This window comes from Hippocampus guttulatus, chromosome 9 (genome assembly GCF_054856545.1).
Source record: "Hippocampus guttulatus isolate MCC_2025c chromosome 9, RoL_Hgut_1.0, whole genome shotgun sequence".
NCBI classification, from domain to species: Eukaryota; Metazoa; Chordata; class Actinopteri; order Syngnathiformes; family Syngnathidae; genus Hippocampus; species Hippocampus guttulatus.
This window is the reverse complement of record NC_141269.1, coordinates 14,779,756-14,798,124: the sequence shown is the minus strand read 5'-3', so window position 1 is coordinate 14,798,124 and position 18,369 is coordinate 14,779,756. Positions and strand designations below refer to the sequence as shown.

The window sequence follows — 18,369 nt, the reverse complement described above, 5'->3', positions numbered from 1 at the left end:
CAAGCACACAAACACATGTACCGGTAAATAAACCACCCGAATCGCAGGTGAAAACATTGCTCGTTGTTGGAGATCGGGCAGCATGCAAGCAGAGGGAGTCAGTTTGGCAAGTCAAAGCTTCATTCAGTGTGAGCAAAGGCGCCTGTGCTACATATAGCGAGCTAGCTAGTGATGCTCCTGCGGTACGGCACACATGCCAGCGAGTTAGTGTCATCACAGTAACACAGCTTCAGGAGACAATCGAAGAAAGAAAGAAGAGGGAGGTCTTTGTATCTTTACCTTCGGCTTCGTCTATATTAATCTTTTTCTGCTTTCTTTTCTCCGGAGCCTTATGAAGAGAGACAGAGTGGTTGGGTAAGGCCTGGCTCCTTGTGTCAAGGCTGGGCCCGGCCTTGCCGTTTTCCCCATGGGGGTGGGTGGAAGCGGCTTTCCTTGACTGCCTGTCCTCCCCCTGGGAGCCACAAGGAGAGCGGAGCGGAGAGGTGTCAACGTACAGCAGGGCTAATGACTAGAGCTACTGATGGAGACCAGCATGACAGCATTTTGATGGAGCGTGGGGGGCCGCTTTTGTGAAAAGGGGCGATTAAAATGCATCTTGGTGGCGCGCTTGCGGGTTTGATGGGTTTAACAGCCAATGGTCTTCTTGGACCCTTCACCATAACGAGTTTGCGCCTTTTGGTAGCTTGGACCTTACGTACAGTAGCTCATTAGGAGGCAAAAGAAGTGCTTGATTTCGACCAGGCAGTCAGTGAAGAAAAAAAGATGAAAAAGAAAATGGATGTCATAACAAACAGTGTTATAACTATAAGAATGGAAACACAAAATACTCTCAAATATAAATCATCAATGCAATGCGGGCTACTTAAATAACCAATGAGGGCTGAAATATTGGATTTCCAAGTCTTTCAAAGGATGTCCAGTAGAGCAGCGGCCTCCAACCTTTTGGTTTTTCATGGACCAGACCAGACAATGACTGACAGATATTGCAGAATTGATGAGAGACAATTGTATGTTGCCCACATAAAGGTGACTTCATTTGACATTCCTCATTCCCGTTCGAAATTGTAATAGGTTGAGAGTTCACTGAAAATGAAAAAGAGTCTGCATCAAAGCACTTTGTGCTGCTGGATGGTCGCTGGCTTACTTGCAAGACCGGTGGTCTAGAAAAATTGTTCAAAACTGTGAAATGAGTCAGATGGGGTGTTTCATTTTAAATACAGCCTTCTTTTTGTCAGTGCGTCTTCAGATTATTCAACATTGGGCTGTTGTCAAAGAATCTCTGCATTCTTCTTATTAATATTAATTGCTCTAACATGTGGGTTTCATTTATCCATTGTGTGATAAGAAGAAAATGGGAAAATCAAATTAAGGTCTTTAAACCTGGTATCAAATGATCCATTGCCCAATGGTTGTGGGCCGCTGCTATAAAGGATTTAATATACACTGTATATTTTTTTAATGCCGTATGAAACGCACTCCACATATTAGAGCCATCAGTACAATGCACCGCCAACACTGTGACACACACCACAACATCTAACAACTAATATAAAGCCACACTACATAAGCAAATCAACCAAAAAACAGCCCAAAAAAATAACCACTGCGGATTGTCAAAAGCATCAAGATCAAAGCATCTACAATCGAGGGCTTTTGGACTCCCGCCACCGACTAATTCTCTTCCAGATGGAACTTTTGAAACTTTAAAAAGCCAACAGTGGCATGGCTTGCTCAGAGGCCTGATAACAGAAGAAAGAAAGAACAAAGCAGTTGGAAAAGTTGCCGATGCATTGGACCGCAGACAAAAACAGAACAAGAGAAAATCTTGGAGAGTGCGACGTGGCTCGCTGCCCAACATCAAAAACAGACACAGAGACATACGGGCCGGATGCTGCCATAGACAGGCTTCATACACCTGTGCACATTTATAATACATTGCAAACAGACATGGGTCAACTCAGGACAGCGGGGGGAGACACTTAGTAGCGTGACGTCATCGTCAGGAAGTGGAGACATTCGGTGAGTTATGAAACATTCCAGAGTCAGGAGATGATATAAAAGCTGAGAGGTATCTTACTGGTGTTGATTGGTTTCTGCTTGCGGAAGCCCCAATGTGGCTGTTCGACGTTGCTGAAGGACAGAAAGTGAAGGGAATGTGCAGTGACTCGATTCAAAATATGCCTTTTTCTGTGAACAGAAAACTGAATGTGGGACTATTTTTTTCATTACCTTTTCCTGGCATGTGATCTGCTGAATCCAATACCACTCTCAGTCCATCCAGATTGGATATCGGAAGCCCGAGATCTAAGGGCTCAGATTCACCACTCTTGAAACACACACATTCAAATCAACAGAAAGGGAATTCAGACAGACAAATGATACAACCTAATACAACTTTGCAATGTTCTAGCTTTCGACAACGAGACTCACAATGCGGGCCACCAAATCTGAGAGGTGCAGACCATATTTGGCCACCACCGGCCTGAGAACCTCCGTCACTGGCTTGGTGGGCTTTGCTTTTAGGCCAACTGAGCGGTTAATAGGGACCAAATCTAGCCTGGAACAAGCGGAAATCAGAATTCAGCGCTTGAAAGACTTGCTCAAAGTGTTGAAAAGTTGACGTTAAAACGGTACAAGTCACGATAAAAGGATAGAGATTTTCTGACCTAAAGAGAGTGCGCTTTTCAAGTCTCAGGTCTCGAGAACACAACGTCATGCAGTCTTGATCCAAAACAAGTGGCTGGAAAAATAAAAATAATAACAAAGTCATGAAATGCTTTGGTCATGCCAACTTTTTCATTCTGATTTCTACAAAAGCTGACTAAAATTAGGGGTGGGAGAGCAACTCCAAATGAGCATGAAAACAACAACAACAAAAAAAACGTTTAGCAGCCTTTTAAATGGAGTGCACGCATGTTGGATATATTGAGACCGTTAGTACACAAAACAGAATTAATAGAAATGCTGTGGGAATTTTGAAACACGTGTTGCCTACAGTGGAACCTCCCAAATGCCACTGAGATCATACAAATAAGAATTTGAACTACAGACAGATAAAACTATATATTCAAGCTATAGCGTCCACTTTCAATAAAGGTATATTTTGGGTGTGTGTGTGTGTGTGTGTGTGTGTGTGTGTGTTTCCAGTGGTTAACTTCTTTTTACACTTGTTCGATTCTGCATTCATCATTACAGTTAACATTTTTTTGATGTCATCAATCTTAAAATTTAACCACAGTTAACTTATTTATGCCCTTGTGTGACAAGTAAAATATTATTTCAAATAGCTAAAACAGTTCATGAAGGATTTATTCCAAGCACAGCATTTCCCATGGGAATAACTGTTTTGAACTTGAGTGCTGGCCAGCACCGGCCTACAGTTATTTGAACTCATTACGATCCATCTTTCAGCTATCAGTACAGCTTACAGAAAACAACATGTGAGTTTTTGGGACCAAAATATTGTGACTTAAATCCTTTTGGAAGCATGGCGTTTATTTGTGTTGTACCTTCTCCCCTCCGACCAGGAAGAGGTCGATAGCTGCCAGGTTGATGCAGAGCTTTTCGCACAGCCCCAGCAACAAATCTCTGATGGACAAACCAGCCCTCAGCGGCACAGAGCAACAAGAGCCATCTGGCAAGTTGATGTTACACTGCCTCATCGGGGCGCTGCCTCCTCCGCGGTCTGATGCGCGGGACACATCTCCCTGAAGAACAGAAACAGTCACAGTCAGCAAAAAGCGAGAGGAAGTGTGAGTGAAGAGCGACGACGAATTTTACATCATGAGAATTCCTCTGAGTACAAAGTCAATTCCACTGAAGTTGGGATGTTCTGTTTAACATCAATAAAAATAGAATACCATGGCTTGCAAATCATGTTCGATCGATATTTAATTGAATGCAAGACCAAGAGAAGACTTTTAATGTTCAAACCGCTAAACTTGATTGTTTTTAGCAAATCATCGTTACCTTTGAATTTTATGGCTACAAGCTTCCCTGAATTGTCAATCACAAGCAATGACGGGGCGAGGTTCACCTCTTTGTGGACAAAAGCGTGAGAAAATAGTTGAACAGTTTAAGGACAATGTTCCTCAACGACCAGTTGCAAGGAATTTAGGGATTTCATCATCTGCGGTCCATAATACCATCAAAAGGTTCTGAGAATCCGGTGAAATCACTGCACGTAAGAGGCAAAGCCAAAAATCAACATTGAATGCCCGTGACCTTTGATCCTTCAGGCGGCACTGCATCCAAAAAAAAAAAAAAAACATCAGTGCATAAATGATATCACCACATGGGCTCAGGAACACTTCAGAACCTAAAGTCAATAAATACAGCTTGGCGCTACATCCGTAAGTGCAATTTAAAACTCTACTTCGCAAAACAAAAGCCATTCATCAACAACACCCAGAAACGCCACCAGCTTCTCGAGGCCCAAGCAAATCTAAGATAGACTGATGCAAAGTGCAAAAGTGCTCTGCGGTCTGACGAGTCCACGTTTCAAATTGTTTTTGGAAATTGTACATGTTGTGACCTCCAGGCCAATTAGGAAAAGGACCATCCAGACTGTTTTGGATGCAAAGTTCAAAAATCAGCATCTGTGATGGTATGGGGCTGTGTTAGTGGCAATGGCATGGGTAACTTACACAACTGTCAAGGCACAATTGATGCAGAAAGGTACACGTTTTGAGAGGAATATGCTGTCATCCAAACAGTGGCATTTTCATGAATGCCCCCGCTTACTTCAGCAGCTCAATGCCAAACCACATTCTGCTCGTGTTACAACAGCGTGGCTTCGTAGTCATACGGGTACGATAGAATGGCCTGCCTGCAGTCCTGACCTGCCTCCCATTGAAAGTGTGTGCTGCATTATGAAGCGTAAAATGCAACAACGGGGACCCCGGACTATTGAACAGCTGAAATTGTACATTGAGTAAGAATGGAAAGAATTCCACCAACAAATATTCAACAATTAGTGTCCTCAGTTCCCAAACGTTTAATGAATGTTGATGAATCGGGCGCCGACAGGTATGGCAGCCTCGGTCACACGCTCCCTAGTATTATCCCTGTTTTTGTCATTTTCGTTAGTTTTTGGCGACCCTGAGCGGCTTACTTACACAAGGGAAAAGTTGCTGCGCATTGGGGAGTCTACGCTCGGTCTTTTTTCACCAGCACGCGAAAACCCACAAGGTTTTTCGGAGCTAATCGCGAGCGGAGCGGCTGCGCTGTACGGAGCATGGAAACGCCGCCGGAGGAGGGGGAAGAGAGCCGGCGTGCTCGTCGAGCTCCGGCAGCGCGGATTTCGAACCCCGCTCCCATCGATCCATCTTGCTAATCTACGATCTCCGCCAAACAAGATGGATGAACTTCTTCTCCTCACAAAGACCAACAAAACCTTTGCACGTTCTGCAGCGCTCTGCTTCACTGAAACCTGGCTCAGTGACCGCCACCCGGATTCCGCGCTACATCTACCCGGCTTCCGCCTTCTCCGAGCCGACCGCGACACTGAGCTATCAGGGAAATCGAAAGGTGGCGGGATTTGCTTCTATATCAACAAAGAATGGTGCACTGATGTCACGAAGCTCGACGCACACTGCAGCCCGGACCTGGAGTCGCTGTCTTTAAACTGCAAGCCATTCTACTCGCCACGTGAGTTCACCTCCTTTTTACTAATCGGTGTTTACATTGCGCCACAAGCTAACGCTAACACGGCGATACAAACGCTAGCCGAACAAGTAAACAAACTCGAACTAAAATACCCAGAGTCACCCCTGATAATTTTGGGCGATTTTAATAGAGCACATCTTAACCGTGAACTTCCCAGATATAAGCAGCACATCGACTGTTTCACAAGAGAAGGCAACATTCTAGACCACTGCTATACAACAATCAGAAATTCATACCGATCGGTCGCCCGTGCAGCATTGGGTCTTTCTGACCACAATTTAATCCACTTAATACCTACATACAGACAGAAACTCAAATGTGCTAAACCGGTTGTTAAGACTGTGAAAAATGGACAGATGAAGCAAAGCTAGCGCTACAAGAATGCTTAGACTGCACTGATTGGGGCGTCTTTGAAACTTCAACGGGCACACTGGATGAATACACAGACACTGTAACATCATACATCAGTTTCTGTGAGGACATGTGTGTACCAACGAAGTCCTTCCGCTCCTTCAACAATAACAAGCCATGGTTTACTCCCAAACTCAGGCAACTCAGGAAAGAGAAAGAGGCCGCATTTAGAAGTGGAGATCGGGCACTGTACAAACACGCCCGAAACCAACTGACAAAGGAAATTAACATCGCTAAGAGAAGCTATGCAGAGAGGCTGAAAAACCAGTTCTCTGCTAACGACTCTGCATCTGTATGGAATGGCCTGAAAGCAATCACTAACTATAGAATGCCATCCCCCCAAACAGTGAACAATAAGGGTCTTGCTAATGAACTAAACATGTTTTTCTGCCGATTTGAAAAGGACACCCCCATTTCCCACACACACCCACCTCTACCAGAAACTACTCTATCTACCCCCCCACCCTCTTTTTCTCCACTACCGATCCACAAACAGGACGTGAGACGGCTCTTCAAGCAGCAGGAGATCAAGAAAGCTACGGGGCCCGACAAAGTGTCCCCCTCCTGCCTGAAAGTCTGCGCTGACCAGCTGTGTGGGGTCCCATCCTGCTTCAAACAGTCTACCATCATCCCAGTTCCCAAGAAATCGGCAACATCGGAACTGAACGACTATAGGCCTGTCGCCCTGACGTCTGTGGTCATGAAGTCCTTTGAACGCCTTGTGCTGAACCACCTAAAGAACGTCACCGGACCCCTGCTGGACCCTCTCCAGTTTGCCTACCGGGCAAACAGGTCTGTGGAAGACGCAGTCAACATAGGTCTGCACTACATCCTCGAGCACCTCGACAGCACAGGGACCTATGCAAGGATTCTGTTTGTGGATTTCAGCTCTGCGTTCAACACCATCATCCCGGAACTCCTCACCCCCAAACTTCTCCACCTCGGTGTGTCCCCTACGATCTGCCAGTGGATCCTCAGCTTCCTGACGGGACGGACACAACAGGTGAGACTGGGAGCAACAACATCATCAATACGCACCACCAGCACTGGAGCCCCACAGGGATGTGTCCTCTCTCCACTGCTCTTCTCTCTCTACACAAACGATTGCACCTCAACAGATCCAGCTGTCAAACTCATAAAGTTCGCAGACGACACCACGGTCATCGGTCTCATCAAAGACGGCGACGAGTCTGCGTACCGCCAACAAGTGGAGCAGCTGGAGCTCTGGTGCAGCCGACAACCTCGGGCTGAACACGCTCAAGACTGTAGAGATGATCGTGGACTTCAGGAAACATTCTTCTCCACAGTTGCCCCTCACACTATCCAACTGCCCTGTGTCAACCGTCGAGACCTTCAAGTTCCTGGGAATCATAGTCTCCCAGGACATGAAGTGGGAAGTCAACACCATCTCCATCCTGAAAAGGGCCCGGCAGAGGATGTACTTCCTGAGGCTGCTGAGGAAGCATGGCCTGCCACAGGAGGTGCTAGGACAGTTCTACACGGCAGTCATCGAATAAATCCTGTGTTCTTCCATCACGGTTTGGTTTGGGGCCGCCACAAAAAAGGACAAAATCCGACTTCAACGGACAGTTAGGACGGCGGAAAAAATCGTTGGGACCGCCCTACCCACTCTTGAGGACTTGCACACTGCAAGAATCAAGACAAGGGCACGGAAAATCCTCCTGGATCCCCCGCACCCTGCCCACCACCTTTTCCAGCTACTCCCCTCAGGCAGACGCTACAGATCCATGCGCACCAAATCCAGTAGACACTTAAACAGCTTCTTCCCTCTAGCCATTAACTCCTTAAACAGTCACTGACGTAGTCACTCTTCTTGTACTACAAATACTGCTACTGGTTACTCTAAAATGGTTCAATGATTTGTTGTTTACGATGATACTAATGCAGCGTGTTATACCGGAGACAAATTCCTTGTGTGTTCTACATACTTGGCCAATAAAGATGATTCTGATTCTGATGTAAAAGGTGATGTAATACGGTGGTAAACATGACCCTTTCCCAGCTTTTTTGAAATGTCTTGTGACCGTAAAATTACATATGAATGATTATTTGCGAAGAACAATAACTTTTATTAGTTTGAACATTAAATATCTTGTCTTTGTCGTGCATTAAATTAAATATCGGTTGAACATGATTTACAAACCCTTGTATTCTGTTCATATTTAAGTTTAACACAACGCCCCAACTTCATGGTAGAAACTCTTACCTAAATAGTGGTTCCAGACTCACCTCATTCTTCCCAGAAGCAGATGTTCCAAGCTCCAGACTGGCGCCTGAGGACAGAGAACCTTGGGACTCACGCCGACCATTGCTACCAGAGAAATCTGAAACATAATTCATGTAGCAAACCCAAGAAAGATATTAGATGGTTTGGCGGTCAAACAAAAAGGATTCCATCCATTTTCATCCAATGAAATATATTCTAATGGAACTGTCACAAAGCTTAATTGGCAACGTGGTGTTATCGTGGCAGAAAGAACCATGTTCCATTGCATGTGATCGGGTCAGTCATCTTGCACACCAGGAACAGAGTAAAAGCTGTCCCCTGCTTACACATAAGGACATACTGTTCAGCGACCTGACTTAAGTGTTAGATGTACACAATTGCTGTCTCGCCAAGAATGATGCAACAGATGAGTAAGTATTAAGATCTACTGACTGTAATTAAAGTCGGTCAGTTCTCTTTTCTTTGGGCCTTTGCCAAAGCTTCTATTGCGGGACCAGGAGAAGAACATGCCCTTCCTCCGATCTCCTGAATCATCCCGGCTGTCATCATTCAAAGAGCGGCCTGACTTGCTCCTTTTGTCCTCCTGTAAGACCCAAACAGGAAGCAAGGAAATGGGCAGAGAGCAGCTGGTTTGGCACGCAGCAGAGTGGAGGTCAACGCGCATTTGTTTTTGCTTACCTTCTTGGGTGTGGACAGGTTGGAGCGGTCCGAGCCAGTAGTGCTATGTTTGGAGTTGGGGCTGCTGGGGATGTGGTAAGGGTCAGGCAGGGGTCGGCCCTCCACCTCAGCTAACATACACGCTTGGTAGAGCAGAGACTTGAGGAAACGTGTATAGCTATCAAACTTCATCAGGTTGAAAATCTGAAAACAGCCGAAGCAAAGAGAGGTAACCAACATTGCGAGGGAAAACACAAATGAAGATTAAGAAAAAGGTATCACAGTAGTGAAAATAAATATGTATGCCGGTTTATTAGTTTATGACAGACCAGCATTATACAAGCAGAGATGTATTATAGACATGGTGGATTTAGCATAATTGCCTCTCATTTCTGTGGTTGGGGGTTCGAATCCCTGTCGCTCCCCCCTGTCCCTTGGCTTCCTCTCAAATAAAATAAAAATAAAAACAGGCTATGTAGGTTCACTGAAGAGTCTAAATTGCACATGGGTGTGTAAATGTGAGCACAAATGGTTGTTTGTCTGCGACTGAAGTCCTCTGGGAGAGGCTGCAGCTCACCTGCAACCCTAATGAGGATAAGCGTTCTGGAAAATGGATGGATGTACTTTTACATGACTGTTACAGTCTGCTTGCGCGAGGGTCAAATGTGGGCAGTGAAACACAGGATCCGATAGATGGAGCTGTGTTGAAAAAAAAAAAAAAAGAAGAGAAGCTAGCTTGTGTGGCGCTTGCCAGCAGCTTTTTAATGTTACCGTCACCTTCAGGATTGGACATTTCTTGTTTCAAGAGATTCAAAAGCTCTTTTTAATGTCAAACATTCACAAAATCATTATTGATAGCGAATTGATTCCCACACTGACAAGACCCGTCTCAAAAACCTGTGGTATTAGACGAACTAGCTTGAGAATGCTGTGTGTGTGTGTGTGTGTGTGTGTGTGTGTGTGTGTGTGTGTGTGTGTGTGTGTGTGTGTGTGTGTGTGTGTGTGTGTGTGTGTGTGTGTGCGTGTGTGTGTGAACCTTTGTTTCGAGACAAACTTTACCACCATAGCGGACAGCCCCATTCCACAAGCAGGGACCCCGAACAAGAGGGCCTCCAGCAGAGCCAGAAACCAGTGATACTTGTACATTGTGGTTGCGTGACTGAGTTGTTTATGTGGATGTCAAAATTGCCATCACCACATCACCAGATAACAAGTTTAGGGGGGGTCGGGAAAAAATAAATTGAAGTTATGGATCTGTCGCGTTCTTGAAGGATTAGCCATGTGACTCTTGACATCATTAACATTTCAATTAAATCAATATAGCTTTTCGGTACCGTTCCCCTCTGCACAACGTGCCGTGCATATCTTGTGTCACGACTTTAAAATTAACACAGTGTCAGGATAGTGTTTTAATTTTTGTTCCCGATCCTGAGGGCTTTTCTTAACACTCCATTCAGTGTTAGCTAACTTGAATAAATGTGTGTTTTGGGTGGAGTATAGCCAACCTGTAACTGTTGCTCCTTGAACATGTCAGGTCGGGGGGCATTGAGGATGTCGTCAGCGAGTTGCGCTTGACTGTCTATGTTGACCGGCGTGGTGGCTTTGCTGGACAAGAAACTGTTGTAGATTTCTCGGGCTCGCTGAGACAGCTTGGAGCAAGACGGGAGAGCAAGTTATAGCGTCTAAAATATATTGCAACCAAAGGGTATCCGTGGAAATACAAGGTGTATGCTCTACCTGCTTGTTGTCATTTTCAGAGACGTGGCTGAAGAACTCGCATGCCTGCCAGAACAAAATATTCTCCTCACTGAACTCTTTCTTCAGGAATTCCTGCAGTAACAAAAATGTGCACGACAAATACTGTCAAACAAAACGTTCCCGTATGTACAAGCAAGATCAGGATTATTTTAATAACATGAAAAGATGTTAGCTATTGAGAACAGTTCAAGATGTAAGTTCTGTACACGTATGTCACATGACCGCAAGTGGGTCTAGAGTCCACTCAGGGGACAAATCAATATTATTGCATCTCTCATGATTTATGACTGAAGCCCAAGAATCTCTTCAAGGACAGAAAAGGTGAAAGTGGTGCATCAAGGGAAAACGTTTGAAGGGCCACAGGATTACTCTTGTCGAAATGAAATTCCTCAACTCACTTCAACAGTTCCTTGGCACCAAGGTACAACCAGGTGGTGCCAAAGCAAAGCAATTTCCTACAAATCATGAGGACATGTTCCAAAAACAAAATGCAAATACCGGTAGGCAGATTTGCTAATGCCAAACTGCTTTTCATTTTCTGAGTGTTGCAGGCCAAAGATGAATTATGTTTCCTTGAACTGCCATCAGCGTGATTGGTAATGGTGAGTTTCGCGATAGACACTTTCCAGGGAACACCTATTTTGTCAAAGTCAAGAGGTTCAAGCCATCATGTCCCTGCAAATATGCCGTTTTTGTTTTTCTTTACTAAAAACAATCACTTTTAGCGACAATATGTTACCGAGAAGTAGCGGACTCCCACGGGGTCCTGCAGCAGCCTCTCGAAGCACACGGCCCAGCTGGCCACTCTCCTCTCGGTGTGGCGCCGGTGACTCTGCACACTGGGGAGGCTGGCATTACTGTTCAAACTGTTGTCACTGCTGCAGCCCTGCAGCTCCACGCTGTTCAGTTCTAGACACACACACACACACACACACACACACACGCGCACATACGCGCGCGCGCACACACGCACACACGCACACGCACACACACACGCACACACACACACACTCTATCAAATTTCCATATGATCCGGATGTTCCACTTTTGTTGTTGATAATGGTTGACACACCATTATGCAGGCACTCTTCAAATGCTAATATATGATTCTCATCACGGATTTTTCAAATTAAGTTTTATTAAAAATAAGTAAGGCAAACATTTATATCATAGCATTGTGAATATGTACTTAACTGTATTCAGACAAAGCTAAAACTGCACTCATTTTTTCAATTGAGGTATAGGGTATTCATTTAACACCATATTCTGGGGTGTGCAGAAGTGGTGCGCAGGTGCACATGTGCACTGAAAATGTTAAATGTGCACCAGATTGTATTGTGCCACTGCACATTTGCTGAGCCGGGTGGTGGAGGTGGTTGAGGTTTCAAAGTCGAAGCAAGAGAAGAGGTGTACAGTCAAACCTGGGTTTTCGAACGTCTCTGTTCTCGACCAAATCGGTTTTCGACCAAAGATTTCGAGTTTTCTATGCCTCGGATTATGACCGAAAATTGGTTCTCGACCAAACTGAGCGCACTTGAATGCGCCACTTGACTCCTCTCGCCTTCCTTACACGAGGAAGTGACGCTTCCTCGTCTAGCGTTTCATTGTGAGCAGACGTGTTCAATAAAGTTTTTTTTTTAAAAGAGCGTGGTTTCGGTTTTCGAACAAATCGGTTTTCGAACAGCCTTCTGGAACGGATTATGGTCGAAAACTGAGGTATGACTGTACTTCTATCATCTTCAGCCATTCTATAACACTTTTCCCCTTTACCCCGCCCTCATAGTGCTGTACTGTAAAAAACAGCTTGCGATCCTGTGGAGGAAAACAAATTACTGTGTGAACATAATATTCAAAAGAAAATTTTTGACTTGGCTTCCCCTTTTCCTTTGGTCCTGTTTTACTTTATGTTGATGACATGTTCAATTTTCTTCGGTTTGATGTTCTGTTTTGATTTTTGTACAGCACTTTATTTCAGCTGCGGTGGTTTTTGAAATTCATTCATCCATTAATGGAGGCACTTATCCTCACAAGGGTCGCTCGTGAACATGTCCTGTGTAGTTGTTTTTTTTTTTAAAAAGTGCTTTGAGGATTTACTCATCAGGTGGCCAAGAAAAGCTACTGAATGAACAAGAAGATCCAAATCTGGCCCAAAACAGAACCCATGTGATTGCGGTGTGAATCCTGCAGTTGTGCACATTAACCTTTCCGGTGAGCGTTTTCACACAGCTGTTTTTACTCTGTTGTAATTTTGTTCATTCATCACTGTTGAGCTCTAAAGAGCACAGTGAGCAATTCCTGGTATTGGTGTGCATTTCATAGTTGGGTGACTTTACGAGTAAACGTTCTCTGCACATTTCAATCGAAATGAAATTGATCCACTGAGTACTTATCCATATCACTTCATTCACAAGATCTCTGAATATGATTGAACAATTTACAAAGACACGTTAAATCTTTCAGACGTTGGGGAATCAACTTTCACACCCCATTCTAACAACTGTTGGCTAATTAATGGCACGGCACCAAGCTATAAAACAAAAATGCCACCTATATAAAGGTCATGACGCTTTGCTTTGATTGACACTGTCAGGGAGATATTATTCTTACTAATTTCTATGATTTTTCCAGTGGTAGCACTAAACTAAACTACGTAGCTGTTTCTAATATTTTGGTTACCTGAACTATTCAATAAATAATACAACTCAGAGAGAAATAGCGAATAAGCTAAAATATGCGACATTAGATGATAATAAAAGCAGGCAGATAAAAATTGACTGGCAGTTTTAAAAATCCAACTCAATTTGGATTATAGCATGACAAATGTTGCTTTCTTTTTAGCATTTAATCAACAAGCTGATTATGAGTGTCCCTCCACCACCCCAATAAAAGACAGTACCATCAAATTCTTAACTTATCATGGTTCGTATGATGTTGAAATGATTAAACTAGATCTTGAGAGCTTTAAAATGAATATACATGTACTATTAATATCATCATACAGCAGCTTTTAGTGAACAAAAAACAAAAAAAGTAACGCAAGTGAAAACTTTCAAAAACATGTTGTCCACTAAATAAAAAAAATGAAAGGCTTTTTTATAAATGAAAGGTAACTGAACCTACATTTTCCATTTACAAACCTAATGAAAACTAACTATATTTATAGCAAAATGTCCTCTGTGGCAATTATTCATCAAACGAATGACTCTCTCAATACTGACTCACTCACCTCATTGTACACTTCTTAAACTAATTGGCCGAACTTTCGCGTCGCACAATTAGTTAGGCGGAAAATGTTTAATCACCAGACCGTTGAGATTAGCAACACGCCCATCCAATAAACCGGTTTCAGACCATTTCACTCCCACTCCACTCCACAACTATTCTGTAACAATCGTCCGAACCCTTTTCAACTGCCACTGCCTTGGCATACAGGAGTGGTTTTGTTTTTGGCTTGCATTTAAGTGAAGCACTTATAAAAATAAAAATAAACCACACAGAACGCAAAACAAAATACAAAACAAAACATTTCCCGATCTTGATCTGGATTGTGAAATACAGTCATACTCCGAACATGTCAAGTCACAACAGACAAGGCCAGTTCATTATGTACCCAAGTATGAGTGTCCCCTCTACAGGTAGTTTGTCTGTTTGGAAGCATTCAATCACTAAATCATTCCTACTCAATTCAACTCAACGCATATAGCGCAACCGTCTGCTAACATCTTTATTGTCAGTAAGTAGAAACGGAAATTTAAGGCTCGGTTCAGACTGCAGGTCTGAACGCTCAATTCAGATTTCTTTGGATGGCGCTAAACAATTTTTGTATAATCATTTACATGACATATTCAAAGCGACCTAAAATATGTCTGGTGCGTGTACCAAAGGTAACCAGAGGGCAGCCATCTTACTTTGCCATTGTTACTGACAACTTTTGTAATTATTATTTTCTCCAAATGCACTGTCATGGAGTAATGAAAGCCCGTCAATGATCGAACTTTAGTGTTTTCATCGACCATTCTGAGTGTATTACTCCAAAATTGTGAATTGTTTTCGCCAGAAGTTAGGTTTATTATTTTGCTGTGAATTTTGTCCCAAAGGGCTTTGCTTTCATTTCATTCAGGAGGGTTCTAACATGATGCAGGTTAAAGACGTTTGTAACGGCGGTTCTGAAAGTGTTTTTAGGGCAATCAATGTGTGTGTATTTTCACAAAAAATACATGGGAAAATAGTTGGAAAAAATGTATGAAATTTAAGGCGGTATACATTCAATTGATCACAATGAACCGGTAAAACTACACAGATAGTTGGTGAATGTAAAAATTTGTCACTATGTTCACTTTGTGCTCCACTGTGCTATATCTTCAGCGGTTCTCCTCACCTGGGTAGAGCTGATAGGAACCAGTGTGGTGCCAGCAGTAGCGAATCCTAAGTGGGAGCCAAGCCCCTCCATCCATAGTCACACTAACAGGGCCCCTCACAGGGTAAAACAACACACACTCTCTGCGACACCATCACAGGGTAGAAAAGAACGGAAGGAGGAAAAGATGGAGTCAGACTAAGAACCCGAGAGACCCAAAGAGACTCGGTTCACAACACGCGCGCGCCCACATGCATGTATAATGGCGTGCGTCCACCAATGATCTGCTCAGTGGGTAAGTGATACATGCCTACACAGGTCTTGAAATGCTAAATAATTCAGAGCTGAGGGAGGAGGGAAGGAAAAATGACAGGACGTGCATACACGCACGCACAAAGGCACCTGCACACACTGCAGTATTCATAAGGAGGTAGTTAAGAGACACGGACACTGCTGCTGTCTGTGACTTAAGAAGCCTTCCAGAGAGAGAGAGAGAGAGAGAGAGAAACCCCACGCAAGCACGGGGAGGGTACCCCAACTCCACACAGGAAGGCTGAAGCCCAGAGACAAACCCATGACCTTTGAACTACGAGGCGATCGCGCTCATCAGTTGGCCACGATGTGACCTCACTTCAAACGGCAACCACAATAATTAATAGTTCTTAAAATTAATTCTTCTGGTCGAGTCAATAAAGGTTGAGCAATACTGAGTCAATGTGACCATAAAATATCTTTCAGATGTCCCCATTTGACAACAACAACAAAAAAGAAATTTTCCACTCAACTCCATATTCCTCATACTAAGGAGAAGTTATGCTGTTGGAAACGCATATAAGCTCTCACAGTTTCTTTTCTTTTTTTTTGTAAACCGCAAGTTCTCCATGTACAGCACATGTGCAAACTGCAAAATATGCGAGCGTGCTAACCGGGTGGACAATAACATGGTGGCCACTTTTTGCTAATGTTAGCATTTTATCTGGACCTTCACTTCAGAAACATGCTTCAGTTAGCAGGCTACGGTTTAACAAATACGTTTGGAAAGTCCCAATGAGTGGACATATGAAGCTTCACAACGCATAAATACACACAAAATATGATGAAACATACGTAGGCATGGGCGAGTACCGATACTAGGTATCGATATCGAGCCAACACCAGTCTTATTTTTAATACTCGGTCCTCGTGAGGGCAGCCCATACCATTGGCTGACAGAACGTTAAATTTAGCACATTTTCTTTTCCCTCAAAAAATGAGAAGTCGAATGTGTTTTATTTTGTATTTTCTGTTGCAGGTGAACTGTTATGCCTCTTGATCGGCTTTTTACTGAGGTGTGTCAATAAGTCGGTGTCTATTGTGTTGTATATTTTCCTTTCCACTGTGCGGGTGACAAGTGAGCAATCAAAATCAACATGTCTGCACCCCTTTTGTCTCTTTGCCTCCTTCACCCCCCAGCTCCTTCCTTTATCTCCCATTTGTTTTGGCAGCGAGGTGTCAAAGCATTAGCACGATCCACAATCAATACCTTTTGTTTGTCTCGTCACATGTCATGAAACAACAGGGTGGCGGCAGACACAGAACATTCATTTAAACCGGTGCTTCTCAATTAATTTTCCGTGAAGCCCCTATCCCGCTGAGCTGTGAACAACTGCGAGTGTTTTCGGAGGTAGCGAATGTTCTCATCTGGGTTCGTTCAAGGTCGCAAATGTCTGCGACAGACGTGTGCCAGCAGTTTTAGTAGGGGTTTTTTTTCCTGTCACAAGGTAATTTTGAAAATAATCTGGCCTCTTTCTATGTGACCCATCGCCTTTTGCCACTACAGTTTGTGGCAAGCTTGCTTTCAAACTAACTCAAGACAAGGCATTAAAACATCAGTAGCTCACAGAGGAGGTGCAGAAGCTGAGCAGCTCCAGCTGCGACCCTGTTTGCTGTTTATATGAACCTTGTGTGTGAAAGCATTAAAATTCAGTGACTTTAAAATTTAAACGGCCATGGCCACCACCCCAGTACTTTTCGTTATGGGACTACTCATTTAGTGGAAAAACAATAGAGAAGGCAGCCCATTTAGCACTGGGGAGAAGTGTGTCCATTAACATGAACTGGTAGAGCATGAGCAGATCACGAGAGCACAACAATGACAATAATTGTTAACGGGAAAAAGAGCCACTCACCTCCGTCAGAGACTGCGGTAGACTGTAAAAAAACACAGAGAGACATGGATTACAATCTCTCCTCATCACCGATATGATGGTACACACTCAAACACATGCTCATGCAGTGAGGTGAAAGCCAACAGGCATTTGGCCTGAACACACACGCACTCGTGATGGCATGAAGGAACACTTTCTGCAGGATATGACACAGACACACACATCATGACACACTCAAGTCCTCAGTGGGTGGAATCAGCTGTGAACTGGATGTGCCTGCTCTGCAAGAATACCTCCCTAGACGGGTGGTGCTTACTGCCTGTGAGTGTTCACACTACAGCACTTCACAGTCAAGTGTGATTTAATCTATATGTACGTCTCAACCAAGATAAGCACACACATACTCAAAAATCAACTCTAATTCTATTTCCAGTCCCAGAAACCCACTGAGACATCCCTTCCCTGCAATCACATTAAATATTAGCTTGTCCTCATTAGGGTTATGGGTAAACCGGAGTCTATCCCGGTTCACCGTGTGTGAGATCCTGAACTGGTCGCCCGTCAATTCCAGGGCACATCAAGACAAATGACATTTCATATTCACAGCTACGGGCAATTTAGTGGGTGCAGCCAATCTATCAGGCATGTTTTGCGAATGTGAGACAAAGTCCACACAAAAAAAAAAAACTATTGACTGTGAGGCAGAAGTGGTCAAGCTTAGTTACTCTGTGCTGTCAACATAACATTTTGTTCATTCATATCTGTTGTGAATGCAGATTTATAAAAAATAATAATAATAATCCTCGTCTCACCCCTCGGGTGGTGTCTGTCCTTCATTCAGCTCGGGTCCTCTACAAGAGGCCAGGAAGCTTGAGGGTTCTGCGCAGTATCCTTGCTGTTCCCAGCACTGCACATTTCTGGACTGAGATGTCCGATGTTGTTCCCGGGATCTGTTGCAACCACTCATCTAGTTTGGCGGTCACTGCCCCGAGTGCTCCGACCACCACAGGCACGACTGTCACCTTTACCTTCCAGGCTCTCTCCAGCTCCTCTCCGAGCCCTTGGTATTTCTCGAGTTTCTCGTGTTCCTTCTTTCTGATGTTTCCATCACTTGGGACCGCTAC

At 43.9% G+C, this 18,369-nt stretch overlaps 1 protein-coding gene across 2 annotated transcripts in view; it reads right to left on the bottom strand.

The window, feature by feature from the left end:
* rgs12b (regulator of G protein signaling 12b) overlaps positions 1-18,369 on the bottom strand; it is a 50,283-nt gene that overhangs the window by 2,337 nt on the left and 29,577 nt on the right. Inside the window, exons 6-18 of one of the 2 annotated variants that reach the window (XM_086119735.1) lie at positions 17,267-17,288; positions 11,481-11,650; positions 10,721-10,813; positions 10,489-10,632; positions 9,005-9,187; positions 8,759-8,909; positions 8,329-8,423; positions 3,510-3,707; positions 2,667-2,740; positions 2,431-2,557; positions 2,230-2,326; positions 2,078-2,130; positions 280-451 (exon numbers count right to left, since the gene is read on the bottom strand). In XM_086119735.1, coding sequence (XP_085975861.1) covers positions 280-451; positions 2,078-2,130; positions 2,230-2,326; positions 2,431-2,557; positions 2,667-2,740; positions 3,510-3,707; positions 8,329-8,423; positions 8,759-8,909; positions 9,005-9,187; positions 10,489-10,632; positions 10,721-10,813; positions 11,481-11,650; positions 17,267-17,288 — 1,579 coding nt within the window. The remainder of the gene's footprint in view (positions 1-279; positions 452-2,077; positions 2,131-2,229; positions 2,327-2,430; positions 2,558-2,666; positions 2,741-3,509; positions 3,708-8,328; positions 8,424-8,758; positions 8,910-9,004; positions 9,188-10,488; positions 10,633-10,720; positions 10,814-11,480; positions 11,651-17,266; positions 17,289-18,369) is intronic. The other variant, XM_086119736.1, reaches the window with a different exon arrangement.